The sequence below is a fragment of the Vulpes vulpes genome, chromosome 12 (assembly GCF_048418805.1).
Source record: "Vulpes vulpes isolate BD-2025 chromosome 12, VulVul3, whole genome shotgun sequence".
NCBI classification, from domain to species: domain Eukaryota; kingdom Metazoa; phylum Chordata; class Mammalia; order Carnivora; family Canidae; genus Vulpes; species Vulpes vulpes.
The window spans coordinates 65,281,062-65,301,569 of record NC_132791.1 but is presented as its reverse complement, the minus strand read 5'-3'; the positions used below and the strand labels follow the sequence as shown (position 1 = coordinate 65,301,569).

Sequence of the window (20,508 nt, the reverse complement as noted above, 5' to 3'; positions counted from 1 at the left end):
CTTTTTTTTAGCATGCTATTGTTTTAAGTAATATTTATGCACCTTTAGTTGATTTAAAGTATGTGACATTTTAAAATAGAGAGTTTCTGTATTTATATTTAGTAAATATAGGAAACATTAATTTTCCTAAATACCTTGTTCTCCTTTTTCTATAATCTTTTTTAACTTAATAGTTAAACGTTACTCAAAAAAAGGTGAGAATAAAAAGTTAAAATGTATATGTAAGTATTAAAATGATGTACATACATGTAAAATTTTATCTATAGTAATGGAATGGGTACATCAAAATACGTTTTTCAAATTATGTATTTTCTGAGAATGTGGCTTTGTAATGATGGAAAAGTTCACAACATTGCAAGTCTTACTTTCTGAAATGGAGGATTTTTCTTATGCAGGATTATGGGACAGTCAATTCTATCCTTCTTGTTCTCTTTGTTCTGCTGAGATTGGTTTCTCCTTTTTTTTTTTCTTTAAGATTTTATTTATTTATTCATGAGAGACACAGAGAGAGAGAGAGGCAGAGACGCAGGCAGAGGGAGAACAGGCTCCATGCAGGGAGCCCGACATGGGACTCCATCCCGGGCCTCCAGGATTAGGCCCTGGGCTGAAGGTGGCGCTAAACCGCTGAGCCACCTGGCTGCCTGGTTTCTCCTTTTTTTTTTTTTTTTTAAATGACTTTTAAAAACAGTTACAATAATTTTTCACACCAATCTCAACAGAGCACAATACAAAGATGCCCACTTTAAGGAAATCTTTATACGATCTTAAAATGGTGATGAGCTTTTTTAGTAGGGTTGAAAACCCAGACAAACATATTTTACTAAATAAAAACCCTTGATATCATGGCAGGAGACCATCGTCAATGTTAGAAAACAAAACAAAACAAAAAAACAGGTAGACCATAAGAAATATTTGTATAGTAATGGGAAAATTATTAATGTCTATATATGCAAAGAGAACTTAAAAATGATAAATTATTGGAGAAATCAATTCACAGAACAGGACATTGAAAAAAAGAACAAGTTAAAAAGTATGTTCATCCTCACTAATGGTTAAAGGAATGTTTGGGGGAAGAAAAGCAACAACATGATACATCCACTTTTCTTTTCTTTTCTTTTTTTTTTTTTTTTTGATACATCCACTTTTCATCTGTCAGATTGGCATAAAATCAAGGGACAACCTCAGTTTGGTGTAGATGCGAGGAAACAGGCATACCAGAACACTGCTGGTAGAAGTAAGGTGAGACAGAGTCACCGAGATGCATGTCAAGCTTGAATACACCTACTTTCACTAAGCAGTCTTACTTTTAAGAAATCCTATAAGGATAAAAGCACCTCTGCACATAAATATGTGCACCTAGATATTTATTGAACTATCTGGAGAAAGAACTGGAAATCTAAATGTTAATTAGTAGGTAAATGGCTAAGTAAATTGTGGAACATCCATGGAATAGAATAGAATACACAAAAGTTTAACATGGGAGAAGGGAAGAAGGAGGTAATATTTTTCCAAACTCCTTTGAACCCCACGGAGTAATAGGATACCAAAGAGAGAGCGAATCTGTCTGTATCTTTAAGCCACATAGTACCTTTTTTTTTTTAAGATTTTATTTCTTTGTTCATGAGAGACACACACGGGGGGGGGGGGGGGGGGGGGCAGAGACATAGGCAGAGGGAGAAGGAGGCTCCATGCAGCAAGCCTGATGTGGGACTCAATCCCAGGACTCTGGGATCACACCATGGGCGGAAGGCAGGCGCTAAACCGCTGAGCCACCCAGGGATCCCTAAACCACATAGTACTTAATGACAGAGCTGCTCTGTTGAATGAAGTGGCCTTGTCAAGAATACTCTGAAGTATTTTGATGCTTGATATATTTACCTAAGTAGAGAGGTTAAAATGTTACCCTCTGGAGTACTTGGGAAAAGGTGAACATATATTACTCAAATGCCTTCTAGAAAGGTATATAGCTTTTGCTATAGTTATTTTCAAAACACAATCTGTTTTTTAGTTTTTCATGACTTCCCCCCCGCCCCTCTTCCTTGTTTGACTCCTATGTATATGTGGCCAATAATTCAAGGACCTAATGTAGATACAGTATCACATTGTTTCACAAGGCTTCTGAGAATAAAGAACATTTCTTAGGCTCTCTCACAGCAAATACAGATGGGTGATAGAAACCATTGTTATGACAACACATTTCTTTCCACAGAGAGAGATTTTATTCATTGGAGTTGTCCACTCAGTGTAGGTATAACCTACGTAATAGAACTTAAGTAATACAGTATATCAGCCCTGGATAAATTTTAAATGATTTAAAAAACTATATTCCTCCCACATGCAAAATACTCCCCAAAATTCCAATATTATCCTGTTGTTGCTTCCAGATCAGGCGTGAGCCCCAGGATCCCATTATCAAAATCAGGTCCAAGTACATATTTGGCTCCTTGATTGGGGTTCCTTGTGTAGAGTACTCCTCAGTCTAAAGACCTATGTAGTATTAGTACTAATTAGTATGAACTAGAGCTAGTATTAGTTCATAGGTCTTGCACACACCAAACATACAGTTGTGAGACCGTATGACTATCTCCCATTCTAAAAAAGGGGAAATGGGAGTCACATAGTAGTACCTGGTCTATACAGATTCTAAGTAATCCTCTTCCCTGGAATTTTTTTTTTTAAGATTTTATTTATTCATAAGAGACACAGAGAGAGGCAGAGACATAGGCAGAAGGAGAAGCAGGCTCCCTACAGGGAGGCCCCTGCAGGACTCCAACCCAGACCAGGGGATCATGCCCTGAGCCAAAGGCAGACATTCAACTGCTGAGCGACCCAGACATCCCCTCTTCCCTCAACTTAATTCTCCACAACTCTTGGCTCTCACCCTTGGGCTGTTTTTTTCTTTCAAAGTCTGAGTTAGCTTTTTTCCATAAAAGTGGCCCATGTTTTTAACTGAAAATGTCAACAAAAGAAGTTTCAGGATTCAAAGACCTCTACATTTTGTGCTCTCCCTGTCCCTTATAGTTCAGCCTAGTAAAATGGCTTTTAAAAGGGGCATATGGGTGGCTCAGTCGGTTAAGCCTATGCCTTTGGCTCAAGTCATAACCCCAGGGTTCTGGGATGGAGCCCCACATCAGACTCTGCTCCATGGGGAACCTGCTTCTCTGTCTCCCTCTGCCCCCTCCTCCCCCTGCTTGTGTTCTCTCTCTCTGTAAAATAAATCTTCAAAAAAATTTGCTTTTAAAAACTGTGTGTTTCTTCCGTATTAATTTATAATGCATTCTGAAAACAGCCACACTCATACTTTTTTTTTTTCTTCTGAAACGGGCTCTTCTCTGCCTTGAGCTACCTCCAAGGTTGCTGTGGTATACCACATTAAGATTCTTAGAAATTGGGCAGCCCCAGTGGCACAGCGGTTTAGCGCCGCCTGCAGCCCGGAGTGTGATCCTGGAGACCCGGTATTGAGTCCCACGTCGGGCTCCTGCATGGAGCCTGCTTCTCCCTCTGCCTGTGTCTCTGCCTCCTTCTCTCTGTGTTTCTCATGAATAAATAAATAAAATCTTAAAAAAATATATTAAAAAAAAGATTCTTAGAAATTCTAGTATCTCATGAAAAGGGTCTTGATGGCACACCCATAATTTTTTTGGAGATCTCAACAAAGGGACTTCACACAACGTTGGCCACATCTCTACTCCAAGACCATTTATAATCCACCCAGGTATTGGGTAATTTTTTCAAAAATTACCATGAGGCCATTGTTACATAGACCCGTGTGTGCATGCACACACACAGACAACATAGAAGGAGCTAGCACAGCAACCCTTTACTATGAAGACTGGTAATTGGAAGGAAAGCATTGAGAGGCTATCACAGGAAAACAAGAGCTTCAGGGAGCTGTGCTAGAAGTATTCAAGAAGGTAGGAGGCTCTCTTGTTTAAAATCAAGGGTTGCCAACTTGGACTATAGCATCTCATGGGTAAGTACACGAGAGAACTATATAGAGCAGAATTACACAGCCAAAGATAAAACTAGCTTTTGTAGTATTTGGGGTAGGTTCAAATGAGATTTGAGATGGTCAAAAAGGAGAAAATAGTTCAGGTGAGGAAGAACCCATAGACAAGGAGCCAGTGGTGCAACTGCAGAAAAATAAGTGTTCTAATTCAGGGCAGCACTCTAATTCTATACACTCTATACACTCTAATTCTACTCTAATTCTACTCTAATTCTATACACTCTAATTCTATACAGAATAGCTCAAGGGTTCAACATCTGGAAACCTTCAGCAAACTCAGTTTCTTGGAGAGGGTGGTTGATTGAATTGGCTAAGATTATGGCTAAAGTTGCCTTTTGATACAGGCAATAGTTCTAGCAAGCTTTCATCAGAAGATGTCCCTTTTAGTGACTTATCATAGGAGGTAAATAATTCTGAATAGAGAGTTAAAAATACTCTGTGATGAAGGTATAACCACTGGTGATCTGTACTAGCTATGAGTGGGGGTTGTGGTCTATGGAAGTAATAGGAAAGAGCATTGATCCCAAAATTTTTATTCTATCCTTGAGTTTCTAGTTTGCCTGACGTTGAACAATTCTCTTACCCGACCCCATCTGCATCTTCCCCGCTGAACAGGGAGCCCAATGCAGGGCTCAATCCCAGGAACCTGGGATCATAACCTGAGCTGAAAGCCCACAACTGCCTGAGCCACCCAAGCACCCTAATTTTAGCATTTTTAAAAGATGTATTTTAGAGTAAGAGTATGCAAGAGGGGTGAGGGGCTGAAGGAGAAAGAGAAGGAGAATCCCAAGTGGACTCCACAATCAGCACGGAGCTTGACACAGGACTTGATCTTAGGACCCTGAGATCATGACCTAAGCTGAAACCAAGAGTTGGTTGCTTAACCAACTGAGCCACCCAGGCACCACTAAAGTTTTGCAAGGAAAGTATAGAACTTAAGAGGTTGAGAATAGAGAGATATTTAACTGAATGCAGCTCATGTATATAGAAAAGAGGGCTTGAGGGACACCTGGGTGGCTCAGCGGTTGAGCATCTGTCTTTGGTTCAGGGCATGATCCTGGGGTACCGGGATTGAGTCCCACATTGGAGCCTGCTTCTCCCTCTGCCTATGTCTCTGCCTCTCTCTCTCTGTCTCTCATGAATGAATAAATCTTTAAAAAAAAATTAACAAAATGAATAAAGGGCTCGAGGAGTCCCAGAGAACTGGTGAGGTTTGCTGTGATCCACTGGAATGAGAGGAAAGGAAGCCAAGATGAGTGATTGCAGATGGTATTTTTGCTAGGTCCCACAGGAAGTCACAAAAACTCTCCACTGCTGACCTGTGTGTTTTGTGTGAAATAGGAGGTAAGAAGGTATATTAAAAGTAGGAAGGGCCAGGGGTGGGAAAGATGTCTCTGGAAAGGGGTGAAGATTGAACCCCCTTCATTCCACCCATGATACAGGAGGATATCCAGGTTCCATGCAGACTTAGCTGAAATTAGAGGTCATGAATCTGTAGAGAATCAAGTGTCACCTTTTTTGGTTCTTCTTAAGGAGTCCATATTGAAAATGTGGATGGCCAGGAAGATTTTGCCAGATGAGTATAAGGAAAGGACAACGAAGTGAAGGAACAGAAGGCACTAGCCATGGGTAGCTGAAGTGTTGGTTGTTGGGTTGGCTGGGTGGGAGAGGAAGTGGGCTGGGAGAAATGAAAGTATGTAAAGAGTCAAAAATGAAGTCAAGGATGAGAGACTAGTCAGGGTGTAGAATGTTGAAGATAGATTATAGAATCTGTGATATAGAAGGGGCTCTGGGCAGTGCTGTGTCAGGGTGCAGCTGGGAACAAGGAAGAAAGAAGTGAAGCAATGGACAGTTCGTGGGGTTGAGCTTGAAGACACCCTGACATCCTGGCTGACTCTCAAAGCACTCATGCAGACAGTCTCCTCCTCCTGTCTCAGCAGAAGAAGCCAGGTCTCCTTAACACTTGCGCTTTGTCCTAAGGCATCCAGTTTACATATGGCAGACATATTACTACAGTTCTCGGTTGGTGGTGACAAATATCACTACCAATGGGCATTCAGGCAAGGATAATTTCTAATTATTTGGGGATGGGGAAGGATAGGGGTGCATCAATTCTTTTAATCCTAATTTAGTTGTATCACTCCAGATTCAAAAGTATTTAGAAAGTAATTGCCTTATCCCTCCCTCTGATGGGTGGCAGCACCGACGACTGAGCCTGCCAAACCAGAAATCCTGTGAATCAACTTAGATGACTTACCTTCCCTCAACTCCCACATCCCATCAATTTCCAGAGCCTGCACAAGCCATCTTCTCTCCAACCACTTAGTTTAGGTCTTCAGCATCTGTATCAGTTTCCTCTCACTGTCACAATAAATGACCACCAATATAAGGTTTCAAAACAACACAAATTTATTATTTATAATTATTATTTTACAGTTGTAAAGTAGAAGTCCAGTGTAGGTCTCAACAGGATAAAATCAAAGTGTTACCTTAAGAGCACAGTTCCCTTCTGTAGGCTCTAAGGGAAGATCCTCTTTCCCCTGCTCATTTGGGTTATTGGGAGAATTTACTTCCTTGGGGGCCATAGGATTGAGATTCCCATTTTTTTGTTGTCTGAAGTCCATTTCTATAGGCCACCCATTCCTTGGCTACTAAACTAGGTCCAGTTCCTCTCATACTTTGAATCTCTCTGACCCACTCTTTTACTTGATGGAGCTCACATGGTTCGATTAGACTCACTCACATAATCCAGGATAAGCTCTTCATCGCATTGTCTTTAAACTTCAGCATATCTGCAAAATGTTCCAAGGGTTAGGGAGTGGACATCCTTCCCGGATTTATTTTTCTGCCTACCACAGTAACCCAACCTGACAGATATCAGTAACTTCATAAGCAAGTTTCCTGGTTCTGGCATTCTCCATGCTGTTTTCAGATTAACCTTTCTGGAACAACTGACATACCCCCCATGATCAAACTCCTTCTGGCTTTCTTCTAACCAAGGGTCAAATTAATGCTCTTTAGCCTCTATGGGAAAAAAACAAAACACTTGGATTTGGTCCTCTTTTGTTATTTTGGCTTCATTCCAATCTACACTCTACTTTTTCCCAATCCTCCTGAATACTTGAAAAATGTTGACTGTGCCCATTTCTCCACCTGTAGCTGCTCCTGAAACTCCTATTCCTTCTTCCAAACCCCAATCACACATCACCTCACCTCCTTCAGGAAGGTGTTCCTGACCCAGCCCTCCCTCCCCGGAGCTAGAACCACAGGACAGGACTCTTCTAAACACCACTGAACCTTGTGCATATCCTTATTTGGGGCATGAAACACAAACGTGTTGTGATGTTCTGGTCTACTTCACCTACAAAGTGTTTAATTACCTGTCTTCCAGCCATATCGTGCCACTTCCTAAATGTGGAACTATTTTAGGTCACTACCTCTCCCTTTTCCTGTCAAATTAAGGCAGGAGCAGTCACGGTGAAGTCCACGGAAGTGGCTGAGAGCAGACCTGCTTCCCACAAGTCAAGGAGCCTTTACCCGCCAGGGGCAGCCCTGCAGCCTCCGCGCACGGCAGCCGGGAATCGCGAATGCATCGACGTCACCGGGAGGACTTGAGACCCGTAGAAGCTGAGAAGCAAAAAAAAAAAAAAAAAAAAGGACAGGTGCGATTTGGTGCTTATACGGATATTTCTAATCCATAGTAATGGCAGCAGACGGTGACAGTCCTGCGGACCTGTTTCGTGCCGGCGCGGTGAGCACGCGTGATGAGCTGCTTTAACCGTCTCAACACACTATAGGGCTAGTGTCTCATTTTTGCGACTTAGGAAACGGGTGTGAACGCGTCCCTCAAGCCAGGCCTGGCCCGTCGGACCCAGCTCCCAGACCTCTGCCCAGCCCTCGTCTGCCTTCGAAGGAGCACCCGCCGCGCCCAGGGCACCTCGCTCCTCCCCGTCGCCCCCGACCTCCTAGGGCCCTCTGCTGGGTGCGCCCAGCCCAGGGCATCTCGCTCCTCCTCCGCCCCTGACCGCCTGCGGCCCTCCGCTACCCGCCGCTCAGCCTCTCCCGCGCCCCCTTCGCCCGCGGGCTCCTCTTCCCGCCTCCGCTGCCCCGGGCCCCCTAGCTCCTCCTCTCAGCTCCGCTCCCGACCTTCGGGCTTCTGGCGGCCCCGCCCCGACGGCCTGGCCCCGCCCCCGCCCGGCCCTGGCCCCGCCCCCGCCCGGCCCTGGCCCCGCCCTGACGGCCTGGCCCCGCCCCCGCCCGGCCCTGGCCCCGCCCCCTAGCTCCTGGTCTCGGCTCCGCCTCTGGACTCAGAGCTCGTCGTGGCCCCGCCCCGGCTCCTGGCCCCGCCCCGGCCCCCCGGAGCCTCCCGTCGCCCCGCCCACCCCGCCCGGTCCGCCCCGCCCCCGGCCCCCGGCTCCTTTTCTCCCGCCCGCCGGGGCCCGCGCTTGCTGGTCGGTCGGCGGAAGCCCGCGAGCGCGAGCGTTCGAGCCTCAGGCGCGCCGGGCGCCGTCGGATCCCCAGGTTCGCCTCCGAGTCCCGGCGCCGCCGCGCCCTCTCCTCCGAGTAAGTGCCCCCGGCGAGCGGGTCTCGCGCGCACCGTCGCGGGGCCTTCCCGGCTGCTTTCGGCTGCCCGGACTTTCGAGGAGACTCCTCCTCCGTGTGGTGGCGCGTGGGTGTGCGTGGGCGCGTGTGTGTGAGCGAGTGAGCGTGAGCCTGCGCCCGCCCCGCAGCCCCACCGCCCGGCCGCCCCCACCCCCACCTCCCGCGCTGAGCCCCGCTCGCGATTCCTTCGCTCTCCTCCCCCGCTCCTGTGGACGCGGCCGCCGCTAGGTGTCACGCCGCCTCCCGCAGCCCCCGCCGGCCGCAGCGCTGCCCGGGTTCCCGGTGCCCAGACTGCAGACTGACGCCGGCCTGGGGCCGCACGCGGGCGGGCGACGGGTTCTGCCTGGCGGTCGTTCGATGGAGCCTGCGTTTGAAGAAGAAAGTGTGTGTGTGCGTGTGTGTGTGTGCGTGTGCGTGTGTGTGCGTGTGTGCACGCGCTCGTGGGGGACTCGAGCCTTAAGCATCTGATGGAGGAACGCCCGATGAGCGCCTTGGGACGCAGAGAGGCTGATAGGTGTGTTCAAGACCAGGCTGACCAACCAAACTCAGACGCCGAGAGGATGCTTACTGGTTGTGTGACACCGGAATGCTAAAGCCAGCTGATTCCTGAAACACCAGAACTGGTAGAAGGAGCAGCACCCTGAGGGGTGTCGGAGGGCAGGAGACCCTAGTGGAGAGCCCAGCCTTGCAACAACAAAATCTTTCATTCCGTCTCTCTGTAGATTATTTTCCTGGGGGCGGTGGGGTGCTCAACACTCTCTCGACTTAGAGTACATTTCTGCATTTTAAAAAAGTCAATTGATAGCCTCACCGTCCTCGAATCCATCCATGAAATGATTCCCCTGGTTGGTGAGGAGGTTCCATCCAATTCCAATAGTCTCTGAATTCTTCTGTATCTCATTCTACCCTTGCTGTGTTCTGGCTGTGAAAGTAGAGATCCCCATGACATTTCCCCACTTCACGGATAAGAATTCATTTAAGACCTACTGATAGGGAAACGACGTGCTGAATAGAAAATTTTCATTGAGGTGTAAGTAAGGATGGCAGAAAATTCTGTGGCTAAAGGAAATCACCAGAACAGAGCAGCCTTTACGTTGCCATTGTACATTGGCATATGAAAGCCAGAGCTGATAAATCACTTTAAGTGCTGCTTATCTCAGCAGATATTTTTATCCTGGTTTCAATCCTGTGTTACACAAAAGTGTTTCCACAGTGTTTTAACTAAGGAAACATTATGCTGTGAAATGTAAACATATGACTCCATCTCTCTTAAAGGAAAGAAAGAATTATCACACTTAATTAAACACCTGGAAACATTTATTGCCACCTTCTAATTAGATCTGTCATGGGGAGTTAAGTCAGCAAGTTATTGCTAATTCTCTAGCTGGTAACACAATTAGCTTTTCTGTAGATTTTTTGGACGGCTGTTCCCCTCCGTACACATTCATTTGCCTCCACCACCCCTTTGCCCACCTTTTGAGTTTTTACCTGTTATTTGAGTAAATCGTTTCGGGATGTGGATGCCACCTACCTCCTATAAAATGTGCAGGCTTTAGACATTGAATGTTTTGCATTCACCATTTTGCATGAACAGATGCAGGCCTTATAAGCCGTTACACTCATCTAGATTATCGCATAATTTAAGAATCATTGAGAAATCACTACATCTAAGAAGATTCCCCCAAAAGTGTAGTGATTCTGCACAAGTGAGCCCTTACATTTTTTTTCCTTAAGGGAGACTTTTCATCTATTGTGCCTTTTGGTCTAGAGTGCTTAAATTCAATGAGAAATGAGGTGGCGGGAGCTGGAATATCTCCTCTTCGTGGTTCTTTAATTTTCTGTTTCTGACTATATTGCCAAATACAGTCTTCACCTTCGTAGCAGGGTGTTTTGAGTACAGGCCGTCCTGGGTTCCCAACCGAATGGCCAAAACTGAGGGTGACACCCTCCCCGCCGCCACCACCGCCCCACTGGAAGAGTATTTTATGAGGCCTGTTCTCTGCAGATCTTGGTTCTGTTGTAATTGGAGGAAAGGGTGTGTGGAGAGAAATGATTGCATCCACACAGGACTCGTTAGGAAATGCCATGGGGGAGGAGGGGCAGATTTCTAGATGGTTTCTGCCTTGGGGAGCTTCAAATGGCCGATTCTTGCTGTTGGGTCTCTACTGCACTGGGCACTACCTTGGTCTCCAAGTTCAGGGATCTAATTAACCCTCTTCTGCTTGGGACAGCCCCTCGGATGGAAGACATTTCCTTCTTGAAGATTTCACTGGTGCTCACGCACAACTGAGCTTTGCTACCGCACCTCACAGGATGGTCTGTTCCCCATCCCCTCCACTTTTGTACACAGTGAGGGGACCGAAGGTGGGGTGACCCTCAGGAGGTGGATAAGGATCAGTGATAAGGAGTTTTCTCACAGAGGGCCACCTGTTTTCTCACAGAGAGGAAAGGCAGTGTTCGTGCCACGCCAGTCCCAGGAGCACAGACTTGGGCCAACCTGGATAAACACACACACACACACACACACAAACCAAAAAACCAAGTGGACAATTTACCCCTGTTTGGCGTTCTCAGGCAGCTCAGGTGTGAGACCGAAATTAAGGGCAGGCCCTGTGTGTGGTGCTGGATTAACTTTTATCACCTTGCCCCTCCTCATGCTGCCCACATCCTGCATTTAATACCCAGTGCACACAATAAGAACTCAACAAACACTAAAAAGGAGCTTTTAACACCCCAACCTTTACGTTTCCCTGCAGGTAACAGTTTAGTTTCTACTCTCCTGTCCCTCATTTTAAGGATGATGATCCTGGAGTCTGAGTTGACTGCAGCTTCTAGACTTTTATCCATGAGCGATTCTTACCCACAACTTGAAAATGGAGGATTCTTTGAGGGTTAAAAAAAATTGAGTGAACCTTGTTGCAAAACGTTAATGAGGTCAGAGAGTATCCAGTGGACATTAGTTTACTTCTACATTTTGGAATCAGAGGAGGAAATGAGCTACGACTGGAGGGTAGATAATTCTGGAAACAAGAGGCACCAGGCACTTTAGAAACGCTCTGGCCTATGAGTCTCAGACCGTAATATCTGCTGTTACACAAATCTGGAGGTGTATCCCCTCATCCAGCTCGCAGGACAGGAGCACCATTCATTCTCACAGCAGGCATTTATTGAGCTCCTCCTGTGTGTACCGCACCACACAGCCGTCCCATGTTCACAGGGAGGGTCCCAAGAGGCCTGGCAACTTGTAGGAAAATGTTGCTGAGAATGGGCCCCTGCAGGTAAGTTGACGAGAGCAAAAGTGGGTTTAGAATTCTTCTGTTTTGTGCAGGAAAGGTACTTCCTTAGGATAGAAGAGCCATTTGCAAAATACTTTTATTTCAAAATAATAAGAAGCTGAAATAGGCACATTTCTTCTGATGTCCCTTTCAAATGTAATTGCCATAAGCCTGATTTCCTAGGATTCTGTTTCCTTGGCCTTTTATGTCCAGCAGAGAAGTTACCTGAGAAACTGGCTTTAAAATGTCACAGGCTCTGCGATAATCTAGTAATACCCAAGCATCCTTTTAGAGAACCGTTGCTTTTCCTCTAGAATCAAGTATTTATGGTTCAGAACCAAGGTAGCAGAGGTTCAGAACCAGCTGCAAAGCTGGATGGGAATTGACAAGTTTGTTTTCCCAAGGTGTGCTTTTATATATAGAACGAGAGGAGTTATAGACTGATGTGGTGATATTTCTCTCTAGGTGACTAGGGGGCCAGGCGCACAGCAATCTGCCCCACCAAAGAGAAAAAAAAAAAAATGGATGAGAGGTCCCAGGAATGGGCCTCTGCTCAAGCACCCCAAGCTGACTTATAAACAAATCAAGATTTGTTTCTTTAATAATAGAGAATGGAATTAAATCCAAAATACCACTTGTAGTTTCCGTAAACATTGGGAATAAGGATGACTTTTTGTTTAGTCACGAAATAGTTGGTTCACATGACTCTGCAGGACTCAGCTGTCCCTGTCTCTGCCACACTGGCTGTGTGACTTTGGATAATCCACTGAAGCTCGCTGAGGCACTTTCTCCCCCTGAAAACCGGGGATGGTATTTACTCCATGGGTTTTGTTATGGGGATTAACACAGAATGTTCCTCTTCTGTCATCCAGTGAGTAGAAGGCACTCAGCAAAGGTTGGGCTTTTCTGGATTGGCCAAACTGGTCTCATTTCAAGAGGATGATGTTTGTACTGGGTCACAGTGGAGTGGAGAGGAAGAGTGATAACTTGTACCACATGTGCTTTTAGCATGAACTTTCTTTTTTTTTCCCCTATAATGATGCCAGAGGAGCCCAGAGCATGGAGTGAATATAGCACAATTTCAATGATTCCCAGCTGCAGGGTCATGTGATTATGTAGGGAAATCTTGTGGTGGTGGCTGCTGCTGCTGCTGCTGCTGCTGCTAAAGAGAAATGAGCCAGAGCAGGGCATCTGGGTTTTATATATCTGAGCATGAGAAGAGCCACAGCATCCTGGAAGCCTCCCTGTGCATGAGGGAAGCATTTTTCTTTTCTTTTCTTTTCTTTTCTTTTCTTTTCTTTTCTTTTCTTTTCTTTTCTTTTCTTTTCTTTTCTTTCTTCTTTTCTTTCTTTCTTTTCTTTCTGATACAGAACTTGGGGGCAGGGGGCTGAGCAAGAGGGAAAGAGTCTTAGTCAGGCTCCATGCCCAGCACAGAGCCTGACCAGGGGGCTTGATCTCATGACCCTGAGATCATGACCTGAGTCAAAATCAAGTCGAATTTGACAGAGCCACCCGGGACCTCCAAGAGGGAGCTTTTAAAAGACCTCTTACAGTTAAGATGTGAGTAGTGGGTTGGCCTTTCACCTCTGGAGGCCCTTTTTTTAAAACAGGTATTGGATGAAACCGGATTATCCAAGACAGGCAGATGTGTCTCAGCTGCCCTTGGTGTCCCAAAGGGACCTGGGCAGGCACATCCTCAGGGGAACTTGGGAGATTTCCAGAAGGCAGGAATGCATCTTCACGGTTATCCCCTGGGTCAAGGTCTGCTGGGCACACTTCTTTCTCCCTCTCTCTGCAGACAGTACCCTCATGTATATTTGAAATGAGCCAACCTTCTCCACGCCTGACCATTAAAAAAAAAAAAAAAAAAAAAAGAAGGTTCTTACAATATGACTGTCAACCCAAATGAAGGAGGCAGGGCTTGTGGTGTGTGTGATAACCTGTCTTCACCTGTTCCTACCACAAGCCCCCGAGCTGACTATGTTCATGTTCTCCCACACACACAGTCGTGACAAAGGAATTCTGCAGAAATGCCAGTCTTCTGAGAAAATCTGCAGACACCATGTTGGCAACAGGTTGCAGAGTTCAGAACAAACTTCGATGGTTTCAGACCTTTACAGAATAAGTCTTGGGACTTGGTTCCACCACTCAGTGATCAAGGAAATAACCCCTTTGTTTTTTCTTTCTTCTTTCTTTAAAAACGGAGGTCATTTTCTGGGAAAGGCTGGTATTTGATTCTATAGAAAATAAAACTATGGAGCAGTCCCGACTAGTGGTGGAACCCTGTGTGCCTGGGTGAAGGGATGGGCTCCCAGTAACTCACAGAGTGTACCTGGGAGAGGTGAGTGAGCTCAGACCTCCCCTCCATGTGGCACACCCTGAGCCATTTGGCTCTTTAGCTTTGTTGGCCTCAAATGCTCAGGCTGCTATGCCTTGGCAGGTAAGAGACCATGTGTCAATAGGGAGCCTTCTGAGGAGCAGGGGGTCCCTGCTATGTGTACCCCAAATGGGATGCTTTGAACGCCTGAGGATCTGGGCAGCCGCAAAGGTGAGAGACCACATGAAGCTCTAAACTTTTCCAGCATGCTGCTATAGTGTGTAGGTCAGAGCTCCCAACCTGCCTTCAAATCAGAATCACCTGGGACCCTTGATACAAAAGGTGCAGATTCCTGGGTTCCACCTATGATGGCATCACAAGGGTGAGCCTGGGAATCTGAATTTCTTACCCCCCAACCCCCCACCCCCGGCCCCTTACCTGATAGCAAATTCTAAACTCCAAGCCTGGGAGAGCAGTTTTAATGTCTGGTTATGTGAAGGAGACCATTCAGGCAGCAGGTACCTGTAGGGTTGCTTTTTGTTTGTTTTGGGGGGCCAGCGGTGGTTTGGGCAGTGGAAAGAGCAAATCTCTTGAAAGTACAGGGTGTTTTTTTTAAAAGTTTAAAGAAGATTAAAATGAACTTGCCCAAAATGAACACCTGTGTACCCACCCTAAGAAATAACAAAGTGGTTTTTCTAGTAGGTCCTCACTGGGTTGAGAAATGTTGACCAACGGTTAGGTCAGAAATGAAAAATAACAACCAAAACCAAGAGTGGTGTCCCATGAATAGATCCAGGAATTGAGAGCCCTGAAGCAGAGACCCTGGAAAATATGCTCAGTATTTGTTAGTTAAAAATCTAGATGACTTTGCTGACATCATCGGGTAGTGTGCTGGCTGCCCGGGGCCCATCTCCTGTGGTTTTGTAGGTCACTCATGGGTTGGCCGCCCCTTTTTCAAGAGTGACAGATGTTGGGAAGAGCTCCAGACCCAAGACTGGGTCACCCAGTGGCCAGTGAGGCCTCCTCTAGGTTCCCTCAGGTCCCGCGGCCCCTCAGGGCTCTCCTGTTCTCAGAGTGCCCCTCTCATTTCAAAATGGTGGGCGGTGGCAAGATGGAAAGCACAGTTTCTTTCTTTGAAGCCACCTTGCTGTAACTTCCTCCACTTCCCCTTCCTCCTCCTTTTTTTAAAAAAATTCTTTTTTTTTTTTTTTCCTTTTTTTGCATTTTGAGTGGGGCCAGTACTTGAGCCTTTCTTCCCTACTTCTGAATTCTGGTCACTTTTCAATGTACTATTCCATTAAGGCCAAGAAGTATATTAAAAGTCTGCATCTGCTAATACATAATAGTAGTTTGAGCAGAGCCTCTGCCTTTCCCTCAAGGTTTAAATATTTGACCAGAGACCAGTAAGGATGAAAAGGGACTAACTTGAGGCATGCTTGAGCCCCCCACCCCAGGCACCTGCCCTGCAGCATAGCAGGGGGCGCCAGCAAACCTTGCAGTTTGGGAAGAGAGGCCATTGTAGGAGGTTGGGTGGTAGGTACTCACCTGGACTCTTGAGTTCCCTCTGGGCACACCTAATCAAATGTACCTTCCATCTGTCTCTTGTAAGTTCTTTCCACATACACACCCTTCTTTTTTTGTTTAAAAATTTTATTTATTTGAGTGAGAGCATGCAAAAGAGAGAGCATGAACAAGGTGGGAGAGGGAGAAGCAGGCTCCCTGCAGAGCAGGGGACCCCACTCCAGGATCGCAGGATCACGACCCAAGCCAAAGGCAGATGCTTAATGGACTGAAACACCCAGGTGCCCCAGGCCTGCTCCCTTTTATTGTTGCCCCTAGGGTTTGTATGTTCCTGATAACAAATAGTATGCTGTATCACTGTATCAGTTTGCTGGGGCTGCTGTAACAAAATACCAGACTGGAAGGCTGTACCAGCAAATATATACTTTTCCCAGTTCTGGAGACTGGAAGGCCAAGATCAAGGTGTCAGCAAGTTTGGTTTCTCCTGAGGCCCCTCTCTGTGGCTTGCAGATGACCACGTTCTGTTGTTCCCTCCCCTGACCTTTTCTCTCTGCACACATCCCTGGTGTCTCTCTCTTGATGTAAGGACACTGACCCTTTTGGATTAGGGCCCCACCCTTGTGGTCTTATTTCACCTTAATTATCTCTCTCTCTCTCTCTCTCTCTTTTAAAGATTTTTTGTATGTATGTATGTATTTATTTATTTGAGAGAGAGCACAAGCACGAGGTGAGGGGCAGAGGGAGAGGGAGAAACAGACTCCCGGCTGAGCATAGAGCCTGATGTGGGGCTCCATCCCAGGACCCTGGGATAGTGACCTGAGCCGAAGGTAGACTCTTAACCACTACGTCACCCACATGCACTCTTAAGGGCAGATATCCGAAGACTGTCTGTCATATTGGAGATTGGAGCTTCCAAATATGAATTTGTTGGGGGATAGAATTCTCTCTGTAACAGTCACCTCTGTAGAGGGTATTACAAATGATAGTCTTTTTTTTTTTTAATTTTTTTTTTTTTTTTTTAATTTATGATAGTCACAGAGAGAGAGAGAGAGGCAGAGACACAGGCAGAGGGAGAAGCAGGCTCCATGCACTGGGAGCCCGACGTGGGATTCGATCCCGGGTCTCCAGGATCGCGCCCTGGGCCAAAGGCAGGCGCCAAACCGCTGCGCCACCCAGGGATCCCGATAGTCTTTTTTTTAATTAATTTTTTTTTCAAATAATAGTCTTTATGTGAGCATCATACAGCATACGTCTACTGCATAGAGAAACCACAGTTATTATTTTTCACGTTAAACAACTATCTTTTGAAAAAAATTAAAACGTGAAAAAAGTTTTTTTCCTACTTGTCTACTTATTTACTATATTTGAGGCTCTTCATTCTTTAATGTAGACCTATTTCCATCAGGATATTTTCTTGTCTTTCAGTCTGAAGAGTTTCATTTATTACTTCCTGTAGCTCAGATAGACTGGCAACAAATGCCCTCAACTTCTTCTGTGCATGTGCCTTTCATGTTTGTGCATCTAATTTCCTTCTTATAAGGACACCAGTCATACTGTCTTGGGGCTTTCCCTAACAGCCTTATTTTAGTTGAACATGTCTTTAAAGATCCTATCTCCAAATACAGTCCTATTTTGAGGTACTGGGGGTTAGGACTTCAACATTTGAATTTTGGAGGGGGGGAACAATGCAGGCCATAACAATCAGGATGCTTGAGGTGGCATGTAAGAGAATGCCCACCTGATAAGTTTGAATAGTAAAGTCATTAAATTATCTTTTGTGAAGGGCAGTCAGAGGTTGGTCCAATCCAAGGCTGAACCAGTGGCTCAGACAATATCACCAGGAACCAGCTTCCTTCTGTCCTTCTACTCTCCCATCATAACCGTGTTACCTTTTCTTCTGAAGACTTGTTGCCTCATGGGCCGAAAATGGTGTCCTCAGCACCAGGTATCACACCCTGCCCCTAGCCCCATCCAAAGGCAAGAAGTCTGTGTGTGTATGGAGGGGAGAGGTGGGGCACAGAGAGGGCAAAGATCAATCTGTTCTCCTGCAGTGTCCATGTCTTTCTATCCGGGGGTAGAATCTTTCATGAATCTCCTCAGGCCTCACCGGGCAGACCTGAATCATGGCTACAAGAAAAGCTGAGAATGTGAATGGCAGTTGTCTTTTTTTTTTTTTTAATTTTTATTTATTTATGATAGTCACACACACAGAGAGAGAGAGAGAGAGAGAGAGGCAGAGACACAGGCAGAGGGAGAAGCAGGCTCCATGCACCGGGAGCCCGATGTGGGATTCGATCCCAGGTCTCCAGGATCGCGCCCTGGGCCAAAGGCAGGCGCCAAACCACTGTGCCACCCAGGGATCCCTGAATGGCAGTTGTTAAAGGAAAACCACTGTGGGAGGTTGGCTGTGCCAGTAGGAAGAAGGGAGAGGGCAGGATAGTGGGCAAACAGCCTGCCCTGGCCCTAGGCTCCCATGCTCTAGAAGCTGTGTAGCTAAGGCCATCACTATTCCTGATAATAATAAAACCAGATTTTATTGGAATTAAAATTAACCACCCATGATGAGTAGTTGGGAGAAAAACAAAAGATGTGGGAGGTGTTGAAAATCATGTATGCTTAATTACTACTAGTAGTGGCTTTTTATGTTAAGGGTTGGGGATTCATAAAAATAGCACAACTTGCTTTGGAGACAGCATCCTACATTCACACCTGGAAGATGTCCATCACATAGAGAGTTCTTCATGTTTCTGGAAATGTTCATGACCATGCTAGCAATAATGACACACGTTTATGGTGTACTTATAGCGGATCAGGCACTGCTGCTAATGTGCTGCTTTATACACATTATTTCATTTTGTCTTCAAAACGGATGTGTGAGAAAGGTATTAGTGTTAATCCGCATTTACAGAGGAGGGATTGAGGTATGGGGAGGTTAAGTAGATGCCTGGCCGAGCTGGGATTCATATGGTGGAAGTTCAACTGTCCCCCTTACACTTGCTCTGAGCGGCTACCACGTAATTAGCTCTCAATAAACCTGCTACAAACTCCCTCATTTTCCATGGACTCTCAAGGCTGTTCCCTCTCCAGCCAGCCAGTGTCTACGTCATGGAGAAAAACCCTAAGGTTATTTCAATATAATTCACCTTTCAAAGTAAAAGAGTGGGCATAGGGTGGGCATTCCAAACCCATGGAACTGAGCTTCTCAACTTGAGAGGATGATTCTGTCCTCCTGTTTTGTAGGAGGAAAAAGAAAGACAGTTTTCATAGCCCAGAGGGATGGATTCTTCATCATTGGCTCATGCTGCAGAGGGCCAATCTGAGCGGTGGCACATTTGTCCTCCGGTGTATAGAGTCTTTGTGTGAGGCATATTTTCTAAAAGCTGGGACAGCTTCTTGACGGTCACTGTGCCGAGACCGCCCCCTGGGGCATACCTGGGCAGGTGGGGGTTGGCCACGGTAGGTGGAATGCTCTGTGTGCTTCTCGTCTGGTGGCTCTGATGCCAACGTCGTCCCGTCCCCGCAGCTCGGGACCAGGGCAGACCCTGGGAGCCTGTGTTTCTTCACTTAGTTCCTGAACTCACATTGCTAAAGCTGTAACACCACCTTGGGTGTGACAGTTCGGTTAGACTTCAGGATTGCTAAAGGTTGGGGCGGGGGGGAAGGGGGGAGAGTTTTGTTCATTCTCTCTCTTAATCTCCTGCTGCTAATAGCTTTCATGGCGGGGCTGAGTAAGGGAGAAAGAGTAAAGGGTGTACATTTCTTGTCTAATTCTGGGTACCTGAAGCAGGTAGGCTGAACACTGCAACTTTGAGTCCAGTGATGACTGTCACATCTGTAAGAACCCAATATTCAACAGCTTTTGGCCATTCCAGTAAGCACCCAAGAGGACCTTTTGAATTGAGATTGCCTTTGAAATATTTTGGAGCACATCATTTGCTCTAAGCTTTGGAAAATTATAAGTGTTATAAGGCAAATCTTAATCAAGACATTATAGATGCAATTGTTGGCCTGAAGCATAAAGAAGTTCATTAAAACAGAAGGCCTTCCTAAGATGGGCTCCTGACTGATGTCCTGCTGGGCCCCTTCCCCACCACATCTTTCTATCTCTTTTATCAGTTGGCCCTTTTTGTGTTGACATACCTAGATTTTCTGAATTCTTTTTTTTTTTTAAACTTTTCTTATTATTTATTTATGATAGTCCTATATATAGAGAGAGGCAGAGACAAGGCAGAGATAAAGGCAGAGGGAGAAGCAGGCTCCATGCACCGGGAGCCCGACGTGGGATTTGATCCCGGGTCTCCAGGATCGCGCCCTGGGCCAAAGGCAGGCGCCAAACCGCTGCGCCACCCAGGGATCCCGATTTTCTGAATTCTTTAAAAAAATTTTTTTTTATTGTAAAATGAAACATAAGTACCAAACCCACACAAAACAAATATACACTTTAGTAACTTTAGTGTAAGACAAACACTCATATAAACGGCACTCCAGACAAGAAATAGCATTTGGCCAACCACTCCACAAAGTTCCTTCACTTGCTTACCCAGGCCCGGTCATAATTCTCCTTTGTCCCTCCAAAAGTAAATGCCATCCTGACTTTTATAGTAATCACTTCCTTGCATCTTTTTATGGTTTTATCACCCAAGTGAGCAGCCTGACCCATGATAGTTTAGTCTTGCTTATTTTAAGAAAAAAAAAAAAACTTGATGTGTCTTTTAGATCTCTTTTAATCTACAGATTCCCTTAACATCCTCCCTCATTAAAAAAAAAAAATTGTTGTTGTTGAA

General features: G+C 45.8%; 1 protein-coding gene across 1 annotated transcript in view; it reads left to right on the top strand.

Moving 5' to 3' along the window:
• The first annotated feature begins 8,400 nt into the window (after positions 1-8,400).
• TNFAIP8 (TNF alpha induced protein 8) overlaps positions 8,401-20,508 on the top strand; it is a 114,003-nt gene continuing 101,895 nt past the window's right edge. Inside the window, exon 1 of the mRNA XM_026015387.2 lies at positions 8,401-8,572. Within this exon, the coding sequence (XP_025871172.1) occupies position 8,572 (1 nt within the window). The 5' untranslated portion in view covers positions 8,401-8,571. The remainder of the gene's footprint in view (positions 8,573-20,508) is intronic.